Source organism: Mastigoproctus giganteus, chromosome 3 (assembly GCF_048544385.1).
Source record: "Mastigoproctus giganteus isolate SK-2022 chromosome 3, ASM4854438v1, whole genome shotgun sequence".
Lineage (NCBI taxonomy): Eukaryota > Metazoa > Arthropoda > Arachnida > Uropygi > Thelyphonidae > Mastigoproctus > Mastigoproctus giganteus.
In genome coordinates this window covers 45934713-45947075 of record NC_143577.1, presented here as the reverse complement: position 1 = coordinate 45947075, position 12363 = coordinate 45934713, and the positions used below count along the sequence as shown (strand labels likewise).

The 12363-nt window shown below is 38.1% G+C and overlaps 1 protein-coding gene across 1 annotated transcript in view; it reads right to left on the bottom strand.

The window, feature by feature from the left end:
- Positions 1–12363, bottom strand: part of LOC150087929 (uncharacterized) — a 347547-nt gene that overhangs the window by 176444 nt on the left and 158740 nt on the right. Inside the window, exons 13-14 of the mRNA XM_090369967.1 lie at positions 6634–6787; positions 5828–5880 (exon numbers count right to left, since the gene is read on the bottom strand). Coding sequence (XP_090226093.1) covers positions 5828–5880; positions 6634–6787 — 207 coding nt within the window. The remainder of the gene's footprint in view (positions 1–5827; positions 5881–6633; positions 6788–12363) is intronic.

Here is a 12363-nt window from a genome sequence, read left to right as displayed (position 1 = left end):
TTTTAGTTTAAAATTAGGCCTGACGTAACCGAGTGGTCAGTAACGCGAGCAGTAGCACACGCTCTTTGAGTGGACTGGGGTTCAGGTCCACTTGGCTGCTAAATACGATTAATTGATCGATTGATTTATTGTAAACTCCACTGACCTCGTGCCGGAGTATAAACAAGAACATTTTTTTAAATTAATTTATTTATTTATGAAATCTATACATTTAATGAAACAGTGAAATAAAATGAAATATTATACCGAAGTTTGAGAACTAGTGCCCTGAATAAGCGGAGGTTGATTCAACTTTTTATTTTAACATTTCAGAAATAAATGAATTATGTTTTGGATTACTTCCCTTGTTAATCGCCAGATGGCAGTAATTTCCCGTAACAACAGACAATATTATTATTTTTTTGATTAGCGAAGCTAGACTTTACACAAGACGTAGTACACTATCTTGATGATCATGAGAAAACAAGATAGATACAGTTAACACATCAATTTTCGCTGCCTAAACGGGCTTTTCATATTCCAAATCCTTTATGATATACACACGATACATCTGCGTGTAAAAACTGCTTGTACTGAATAAATAACAAGCAAGGAGTGTAAGAGATATTTCCCTAATTCTCTAATTACAAGTTCTTGTCATATAATAAATAATCCTTGTACAGCTTCATCTTTTGCCATGATCATGACAACTTTAAATTTCCTTGTTGGTGACAACAAATACGATGGGTTGTGCGAAACTATAGTTCTTTAGTATCGTGGATTGATGGAGAAGAGGAGAATATTTTTGACACTGGACTTGAAATTCTGTAGTCTGGACAGAAATTCATCACAACGGCAAAAGATATAGTGAAATGAATATAAATGAAGCAAAAGAACAGGTAATGCAGTTAATTAGTTGGGGAGGGAGGCGGGTTGCTAAGTAGCCGATTCAATGTTTTCGAACTGGTAAGGGAAAGAGCAGTGAAATTATAGATGTCAATTCAGAAAAATGGTGTGACCATGGAAATACCTGCAGAAAAGACACGCTGCGGAAACTGACCACTTGTGCGACAGGCCATTGGGAAAGCTGAGAGCCTAAAACTGATAAACCAAGTAAGTGGCAAATAGAAAGTAAACCAGCACATAACTACAACAACAAACGAAGAAGAGGAGGAGGAGGAATAAATCAAGACAGTATTTCAGAGGGAATGCCTCTTAAAATAATTTTGAAAGAATGGCAATTAAACAATTAACCCTCCATAAGCAAACCACTGAGCAAGTTTATAAATTCAACTACCTGGAGATGATAACAGATAACCTACATGGAAAGAATTAAAGAACAGCCATCGGATGGTCATGAATGAATAAACTAAATAAAATCTGGAGAGAAGTAACAAAATTAATAAAGAATTAAAAATCAATTGTACTAGACATTAATAATACCAGTAGTGATACAGAGCAGAAACGTGAACATTGAAACGGAAAAAGGAAAAGAAATTGACCCTTCGAGATGAAATGTAGAAACACAAACTCTGTCGTGACAAACTGGTCACGACAGAGAGCAAATGAACGAGTCAGATGGGAACCTAACATCAGAAAGACAGTGTCCGACGTAATAACAAGAAGACAGCTACAATGGTATGGACGTATAGAACGAATGGATCCGGGGAAGTCCTGGACTGCGATAGTTAGCAGAAGGAAACACCGGGACGCCCAAGAGCTAGGCGGATTGCAACTATCAAGAAGTCGGGATTCCAGATATATTGAAGTGAATTGAAGCTGGCGGCAACGGACAGAAGAAGATGGAGGTTGTTGACGCATGAGGGACTCAACTCATCAAAGACGGAAGAGGATGAGTGAGCATCACCCTGTCTGCCCAGGGCTCCCTGCAGATGAGCATCCAAACTGAACCAGACTATGGCCGTTATGGTGGGACCTCACTCTCCCTGTCTCCTAGGATTGAACATCCATTGCAAATGATAGACGATCCGTCACCATCTATGCGGACTCCTACTAGACAATGATCTCTCTCTCTGGACGGGACTCTTCCTCCATGTGCGACGCAACGACTGGACCACATGACCACAGCAGCTCTGCTTCAGCACGTCGCCTGGTGTCCTAAACTGGGCACCTTTGCCCAGTTCACTTTTAAAACCCCATCCCTAGGCAGGGAAGGGGAAGAGATAGGCCTCTGTCTCATCCCCTCCCCTGTCCCCCCCCCTTTCCTCCCTGGTGGGGCTTGCTCCACTGACACTCCTGGGATCGCCTTCTCTTTCGTTCCCATACTTCTATCTGTTCCCCCCAATCTTCAGTCTTCCCCCACTATACCTTTATCAACCGACCGTGAATGTCCCACTGCATGCTGCTAAATTTCAATGTAAAAAATTAACCTAACCTTCATTTAAAACCTATCTCGGCCTTACCTAAACCTCTAGCGTCTACCCCATTTTTTTTTTTTTTTTTTTTTTTACATAGGTCCTAGCCACTGAAATCTCAGGAAATTAGGTGGCAGGGCCTGCCAGAGTAAATAATTGTAAAACTGGTGTACCTGGTCTGCCTCCACGGGGCCAAGTGTGGGCAACGTTGGGCCTCAGTAGGGGTCCAGCGGCTAAATGACCAGATGAACAACGGTACACGACAGTACATATGTACAATATCCACACACTTTTAAATCTCTGGGCTCAACAGTGTTCTGTTTCACATGACAATGTATACTACGCGGAGATGGGGGAAAACCCCTGGTGCCGTTTGACACGAATACACTTTACACTTTACACTTTACACTGTCTGAGACTAAACTGCCAAGAGGAGAAGTAGTCCATTCCACAATAACACCACAAGGAATCATGACAACGTCATGGGAGCAATCCATGATGAATATCTTGGATGCTCTCTTTATCAGCGACGCCGATCATCTCACAACACAACAGCAGCAAATTTGTCTAGATAATGACAATTACCACATTGACTCTGTGGAGGAAGAATTTAACACTGAAGAACTGCAGCAAGCCCTTGGCAAAATGAAGGATAAAAAATTCCCAGGACTGGATCGCATTGAACCAGAAATACTAAAAACGGTCGCCCAGGTAAATCCACAATTTCTGCTTAACCTGTTCAATAAATGCCTAACCCAGGGATCCTTCCCAGAAAGCTGGAAAATAGCTGAACTAAAGTTAATACTCAAAAACCCATCGAAGCCTCCAGAACAGCCTAACTCATACCGACCCATTGCCCTCTTGTCCACATTGAGCAAGCTATTTGAACGCCTCCTCCATACCAGACTCCTAACACAGAAGCTGGCCTACAATCCAATTCACAGTATGGATTTCGCCCAGGACGCTGCACAGAGGATGCTTTCTACCAAATAACCCAAGCTGCAGCCAGCACTAATTACAAGTACTTAGTGTCCAAGCATTCTTCGCAGGCTAAGACTGGCATGCATACCAACCAACTTATACAAGTATATACAAAGCTACCTTTCCAACAGGAAGATCACCATCTCCTCACCAGAAGTTCACCAAATCTATCTACAGAGGCTGCCCACAGGGTTCGGTCCTCGACCCGTTCCTCTGGAACATCGTCCTTGATGAGTTACTTGGCCTGGATCTGGGCCCTGTTACAATCCAAGCATTCGCAGATGATATTACCATCTCCATCGCAGCGGACACCAGAGCAGCTCTCGAGGCCACTGGAAATCAAGCAAGCTGCTGGGCGACTCTGCACAAGCTCCGGATTTCTCCACAGAAGACACAATCCATACTTCTCAAAGGCACCCTACAAATATCAAGGCCTCCTCAGATCAAGGTACAAGGAAAAACCATCAAGCTGGTAACTTCCCTAAAACACCTGGGTATCATCCTGGATTCGAAGCTCTCCTTCTTCCCGCACCTCTCATACCTTCAAGGAAAAATCAGAAATTATGCAGCCCTAATCATCCGAGTAAGCATGTGTGACTGGGGTCTAAACCGGAGAACACTCAAACGCCCGTATAAAGCTATATTCCTCCCTGTTATTACATACAGATCCGGGATTTGGTACCATAGGGCAATAATTGTTCGCAATAAACGCAAACTGGAAACAATTCAGCGGAGTATATTGCTTGCCATTACCAGGGCCTGTTGCACAGTAGGTTCTCCGGCCCTCCAGGTTCTTGCAGGTGTCCTCCCCCTTGACTTGGAGGTTATCCGTCGAGGATTGCACTACTGCTTGTCGCGGGGAATCCCAGCTACCATCTTTGGACATACCATCGACACCCGCACTGACTGTAAGCAAGAAAAGAAGAAACTAGCTGCCATGCTACTACAAATCTGGCAGACAAGATGGGAGGAGACGGACAAGGGCCTAATAACTAAGAAATTCATCCCGGATGTCAAACTAGTTTATTCAAAGTCGCCGCCTTGGTTCTCTCCTGTACATATATTATAACTGGACATGGATCTATAAATCATAAGTTGACTACCTTGGGAATCATCAATAACCCCTACTGTACATGTGGAGAAATGAAGATTGGGACCATCTTCTTTATAACTGCCCAATTTATGATGATCTTCGAGGGACACTGTTCACCAGACTCCAACACATACCTCAAGGACAGGAGCACCTGTTAATTTCTGATGAACAGTACTACAGATTATTAACGGAGTATGCACAGAACCTCTTTTCTAGACGCAGGACTCTACAACCAACTCAATCTAGGGATACAAACCTGTAAGGGACTTGCTCAAACTTGAAATAAAAAATTTGCACTTGACCGTTTTACAAGCATCGACTTGCTAACCCTGGAACATCCAGGGTAGGATTACCTGCTAACTTTCCACATGGTTGGGTAGGCTCCAGTGGTCTCGAGCACTCCACCAAAATATAAGTCACACTCAGCACTCTCGCTGAGTGGCTTTTCTACCCTTCTGGAGTTATCTCCTCCCCCTTTTCTCCTGGTGGAGCATACACTCCACTGTCAATTTAGGGGATGCCCTCACCTACATCCCCATCTTCTTCCGTACACCCTGTACTGCCACACTCTACCTTATTTATTTTTATTTATTTATTTACTATTTTTTATTATTTTTTATTATTATTTTATTATTATTTTATTTATTTATTTTTTATTATATTGTTTTATTATTATTTTTTATTATTTAATATTTATTTATTTTTTAATTGGACCCTGACGGAGACCTGCTAGAGAATAATGGGCAGCCTGGCTACCTCCTATGGTATGTGCGGGCAACGTGGGGTCCCATCAGGGATCCTGCGGCCAAATGCCAGGACACACAACGGGAACCAAACACAATACTACACATTCAACACACTACACTTTTTCTGGCATTTACAGTATTCTGTATTTCTTCACAGTGTACATATGGCGCAGATGTGGGAAACCACAGGTGGCACCCGACCCTAACACTATGCACACTATGTCTGAGACTAGATTTGAAATCCTGTATTCTCAAAATGAAAAAGATGTTGCATCTCGATGTGATGTAAGTCACAAATTCGTGTCACGTACCTGCATGACATATGAGTAATGGTATTTAGCGTGACCGCTTACTCCATCTATCCGGTGCGGCTCCTTTCTCATTGACAAAAAAAAAATCTCCATGTTCCGATGGCAACAATTACCTTATTTTGTAACTTACTTTAATTCTAAAAAGGGAATATATTGTAAAAATTAAATACAAAATAGAGAAAATGCACTTATGTCTCGAATAATCAATGCAATTTGATAGAGGATAATGAAACAAGAAGTTTTTAGATACACATGGCAGTTTCATTAAAATATAACTTAAAGCTTTTAAAATGGCTAAAACTGATCGAGTAATAATAATTTAAAATTACTAATATCACTTACCGATGAGTATACAGACGATGAAGTGGAAACCAGTGACGAGGATGATCCATGTGCTGAAATGATAAACCAAACAGTACATATATACTTATATTAACTATCACTATGCATAAAATACGCATATGGCAGTGGTGTAACTGCTGTGCTGCCAGGTCCGCCACAAGGGTGGGGCGGACCAGACGATTATGTAGAATGATTTAGAATGTTTTTTTTTTTTTTTTTTCCTTTTTTTTTTTAAGGAGGGTTGAGGATTGAAGCCATGAAAACACTCAGGGCGGAAGCCCAGAATTGGTAGTTATACCTCTGCTATATGGTGCATTATAATGCATAAAAAAAAAACATATATTTTTTTTTTATTTTTTTTTTTTTTTTACATATACGAGTACAGAGAAAAAGTAAAAAGACAAAAATGAAACACAAAAATAAAGGGAAAAAGAGAAAAAAAAAATGGAAAAAAATTATTGATCATAATCCCCAAAATATAAAATTATGATTTTCCATGCCACCATCATAATCCTTTACGAAAAGCTGTTTTCAAAATCAAATTCCGAATTAAATAATCCTAAGTTATTTTTATCTATTTTTCTAAACATAACAGCCAATCATTGCCTTCCATGCTACTTAACTATAGATATACTTGAACTGCATAGAGAAACTGTTTCTCTTTGAGAAACTGTATTATTAAGGAAGGAGTTCGAGCGGTGTGGCTCACAGAGGTGTTGCTTCCACATCGCAACACCAATGACTGTTCGTGATACAAGGAAGATTTTTAAAAATGTAGTAGCGAAACAGCAAAATATAGTACTTACTGTCGTCTTCCTTGGTACCCGTTTTAGAAAGCAAACCTCCCATATAATGCGATATAGAATTGGATCTCCTACTGGTCATGTGAGGCGTCGTTCCAGCAGATGATGGAATGATTGGACTTACAGGAGACAAAGGAAAGAAATATCGATGCCCACTCTAAAAATTAATTAAATAAATAATAATAGTAAATAACCATGCTAAAGCGGCCATTTAATGGCCACAAAATGAATATAATTCAAATGATTATAATTTCAAGAGATACAAGCGATTCTTGAACTTTAATTTGTTGGGAGCTACGCAGTCTTTAATTGTTTAGAGATTCATATTTTAAATGTCCACTAAAATCAAGGAGAAATGTTCATAATCTTCAATAATAGTTTGGTGAAAATGAATTGCAAAGCTTTCTGTCTTTAATAAGATAATTATATCTTTTAGGTGTAATGCCAACTGACATTCAGAATAAAATAAAAAACAATTATGAAAATCTTTGATTCAAAATCTTCGTATAATTCTATTAGAAATGTATCACTGTCTTTATTGATGGGATCATTAATGATATAACAATAAGTAACTGTAGCGATCAGTCTTTTTGCGTCATCTATCATTCAGTCTTACCCACATAATTTGTCACGCGATGCCTTGTCCAACCGTAATTATTCAAGACAGTGATTAGCATGAGTGATTATGTCGATCACATTACCAACACGTTATTAACGAAAATTACAAACCATTTACAACAGCTACAGGAAACTACATCGTTTCAGTACATGCTGAACAATGTCCAAAAGTTTAATTTCTTTTTAAATTCACTAAAATATTTCTTCAAACATATTGGATGGACTTAAACCTTTTGTAACAACTTATGAAACCTTTTCTTAAACTTTCATCAGGGAACAAGTAAAATTTGGAGGTAGAGCTCTGTTCTCTAATCCCATACATATTTTTAGATTGGTCCCCTTAAAATACTTAATGTTGTTTCCTTACTGCATGTATGGACTGATCCACGAAGATCACACAGTACCGCACAGAAAGTTTGGATTTCTGGTAGCAAGGATTGCACCGTAAGTGTTCTTTATGGAAATACTGCAAAATGCCGAAAAATTTGTTCATTGTGAAAAGATTAAGACTATTGTCTTACAATCTAATGCTGCAAAGAAGGGTGAAATGACAGATTCACCAATCACCTACTCTCTCGCTGTACCGCCGACAAAATACAGGGTTTATAAATTTATATTCTTGAACTGGGATACCTCTATAAACTAAATTTTATGTAAAAAAAGTTCTATAAGTTGCACCAGGGAATCAGTTATTATTCAATTTGAGATGTTCTGTCTCTCTGCTACTTCATACAAGGTATGTCGCAATCCAGGGATAGTTTACCGAATCACGGTATCTCTTATTTCATCTCATTTCCGGTATGCGTAAATTGGGATGACAAGTAATCACGAAATATGGTAATACGCGTATTGTCTGTCTATGTCGTTAGCATCTCTGACCTTCTTTGGCCATATTAATATAAACAGAAAATTACAGTAAAATTCCTAATCAACTGAACATCGAATAATTTTTGAAATACAGTACTTTGTCTTTCAAAATGCATAACACATATAATAATATAAATAAATAAATTTTCTTATACTCCGGAACGACCAAACGGTCAGAGGAGTTCACAAGATAGATAGAATACAAGAAACAGCACCGTATTCAGTAGTCACGGGCTTGAACCCCGGTCACTCAAGGCACGTGTACTTGTGCACCCGCGCGCCTGACCACTAGGCTACGGCGGCCTATATAATAACCAGGTAGCCAGGATAATACATCAGAAGCTAACAAGGAAATACCAGTTGATCGAAGAAAGTGTACCGTACTACAAGTACAATCCCCAGGCAGTACTAGAGACCCCAACCCACAAGCTGTATTGGGACCACGCTATAATAACGGATAGGACAATCCCGCACAACAGACCGGATATAACGCTTGTGGACAAGAAGGAAAAAGCTACCTATCTGATTGATATAGCGGTACCCAACACTGGCAACCTGCAGAAAACCCATGGGGAAAAAATCAGGAAGTACACGAACCTAAGACAGGAGATCAAAGAGATGTGGCATATGCAACAAGTAACAACCATCCCGATCTCGTGTCAACCACAGGTATGGTGCCAAAGACCCTACATAACAGCCTAGAAGCAATAGGTCTCACAGCGAACACCTACAAGGAACTCCAGAAAGTCGCAATCCTGAACACCTGTAGGATAGTCAGAGAGTTCCTCGACCAACAGTAACACTAGACATAACAACCACCCTGTGTACTTGGTAGCAATACCCGTCACGAGGTGGAACCCCAATCAGGGAGAAATAATATAAGAGCAATAATAATAATAATAAATTCAATTAATCATCACGAATGGAAAATTAGCCTTTGCCATCTAATTTGTCAAAAATGGAGCCAAATTTCTGTAAGCTCAGAAATGACAAACCAAAGCAAAATTCATTGCCTTAAGAAAAACAAACATAGAGGGGGGAAAAAATGAAAAACAAAATATCATTTAATGCTCCCTTCAAAACAAGAAAATAATACAACATAAGAGTAAATTAAAAATTGTACATCTCAAAGTCAAGAATTTAATATCAAAGTAACTTTTAATATCAACTTAAAAACCCAAATTAGCCAAAGTTCCATTAATTATTAACAATGGGAAAACAGTCTTTACCATTGAATTCTCCAAAAACAGCACTGCCTCTCTCTGAGTTCAGAAATGACAAAATAAATAAATATCAAATCCACCGTCCAGTTTAACTTTAATAATTTAAACTGGACGGTGGATTTGATAATTTAACCATTCCCTCTAATTCTCATATATTCTTTACATATACCGAAACTTTGAATGTTTCTCTACCACGATTGTTCTAAATGAAAGGAATTCAGTTTGGCCATTAGTAACTAAGCAACTGTTATACCTTTAGAGTAACATTAGGATAACGCGTAGAAGTAGCCTTGATCTCACAATACAAGAGATCAATGCCATTGAAAGGACTTGTAACACGTTTAAAAAAAAGAGACTAAAGTATTATGGAAATAACAGATTATGGAAATAACAGAAATTGAAAAAAAAGCATATATTTATCTCATAAGAAAGTATCCAAAGATAAAATGCCCCATAGCAAATCGACGAATGTCAATTAAAATGTAAAAGTATTCATACACTGCCCGCCCCCCGCCCACACCACCAACTACGTTAACTTTTTGATTACTCCAGCCAAAGGCGGCTCATGCAACAATATTAATTGTGTTTTAAAAGAGAATTGTTTAAATGGCTTTTTCTGCAATTTGGCACAGACATATACTTCCTAAATTGATCTTGAAAAATAAAAGTGAAATTTTTGTTGGACAACTTCAAGAGAACATGAGAAATAAATTACGTGTTTTGGCAGAAATAAAATTTTATCGAACGCTAAAGTGCTCCACGAAATTCCAACGTATAGAAACATTAAAAACAGAGAAGGAAGCGAAATGATGTTATGTCTTCAGGCTTCTGGGGGGATAAAACGTGATTGTTCCTCGCAAATAACCGTAATGGAAAAAGCATTATAAAACTGACATCAAGGTATCAATACTGAAGTTGCTGATTTAGTAGCAGTTTGACTAACATTTACAAAATTGTTACAAGCTCTTCAGTTATACTGTACTTCCTATAATTCAACTTAATTCGTCTTGGCCTGCGTTTCTGTTGAAAACAATGCTGGTGATCATATTTAGATCACTGTTAGCAAAAAAGCAAATATACTAAAATAATAACTTTTTACAAGAAAAGATTTTCATTTTGTAGTTTACAAGCTAGTAAATTGGTGTTCAAATATCATTACTCAAGGTATCAGTCAGGAGAACATACCTTCGTTATTCAAATCACCAGGAACGTCTTCGAAGACATTCAGTAATAAATGTTTTTTTTTTTTTTTGTTTTTTTTTTTTTTGGTAAATGCTGCAAATAATGGAAAAGAATTCTATTTGAAATTAAACATAATTGAATGGTTAACGTTTTAGGCTCATTTCGCCCCCCACACATCCATTTTAAACATCAGTCAAACGCTGTGTTAATAATTTTATTTTTTCCAGTCGCGTGGACACCAAACAAATAATGGACCAAAGATCCTTTCTCGTCTAAGGGTAAAAATATGATTTCTTTCATCTATATATATTAATCATTATAGAGATGCCATTTTCATGCATTCAAATTTTCAATTTCGCCCATCAGAAAATTCTAATATTTCCTGCCATATTTTTGCAAAGCTGCATTAAATTTTCAAGTCTAAATACGGTAGCAAGACTTTTTTGTTGTTATTTTGAATCTGCGAAGAGAAGATTAGCTTTTGAAGGCACAATGGCCATTATTATTATTATTACTGGAGAGAAAGGCGAACCTCATTTTGAAAATCAACGAGCCATATAATGCGGATTTTAAAGTCAAATTGAAACAGCACAGCGAGAGTCTTCCATTATGGAATAATACCCGTAAGAGGAAAGTCTAAAGAACTGCATTTTACGCTGTACATAAGATACAGTAACAAACATTACGTGCTCATCACTGACACAAGCCAAAATCGCTAACGGTTATAAATAAACGTCTAGAAAATGTAAATCAATATCCAACGAGAGAAAGGGATGCATGCATTTGAAGGGGAAAAAACTGCAGTTTTAAAGCTTTACATTATAATTTTGTTATATCATTGAATAAAATGAAATGAAATAATAATAAATGACAAAGAGCGACTAAATATTTTGTAAATTTTTTTGAAGTTTTATTTTTTAATAATTTCGCATAATTAAATTATTAATAATAAAATAATAATTTCGTATTATTTAAATAAGTAATTTGATTTCACTTTGAGGAGCTTTAAGCTAAATTATAGTAATAGAAGTATGTGATGCAAGAAAGCAAGCGTATGAGCTTATGTAGCATCAGCCAAAAAAAAAAAAAAAAAAAAAAAATTCACACAACCATTCCCTCTAAACGTTTGTCCAGTTCCTCCTTGAATTTATTTAAGCTGTCAAATTCCACAACGACAGATGGAAGTTTGTTCCAGGCAATTAACCACTCGCTGGCTAAAGGCAAATTTCCGCACATCTATTCTACAGCTGTCTTTCCTCAATTTGAATTTATGCCCTCTCAGGCGATTAATCTGAGCAAGAGGAAGAATCCCATCAGAATTCAGCGTGCTCAACCCATTCAAGGCCTTATACACCTCAATCAGATCACCTCGCAGGTGCCTAGGCTCCAGCCGCTGCAATTTGCAGAACTTAAGCCTCGCCTAACCCATCTTGTTGCCCTTCTCTGTACACGCTCAAGCAAATCTACATCCTTCCTAAAATTAGGCATTCAGACCTATACGCAGTACTCAACGCGTGGCCTGACCATTGCCTTATACAAAGGGATAACACCTCCTTTGCCGTGCTAGCAAAATTCCTGTATATCATTGACAAAACCCCCATAACCTGCTCTTGCACCTGTATGCATTGCTCAGAAAACTTCATATCTTTAAATTGTTCAGTCAGATGAACTTCGTATCTGACTGCACAATTACTCCCAGGTCTTTTTAATTTTTTACCACCCTAAGTGTAGTACCACACAGTTGGTACGTTTCTCTGGGATTACTCCGACCCATATGCAGTACTTTGGATTTGTCAATATTAAACTTCAGTTGCAACTTCTTAGGCCATCTGCCCAAATTTTC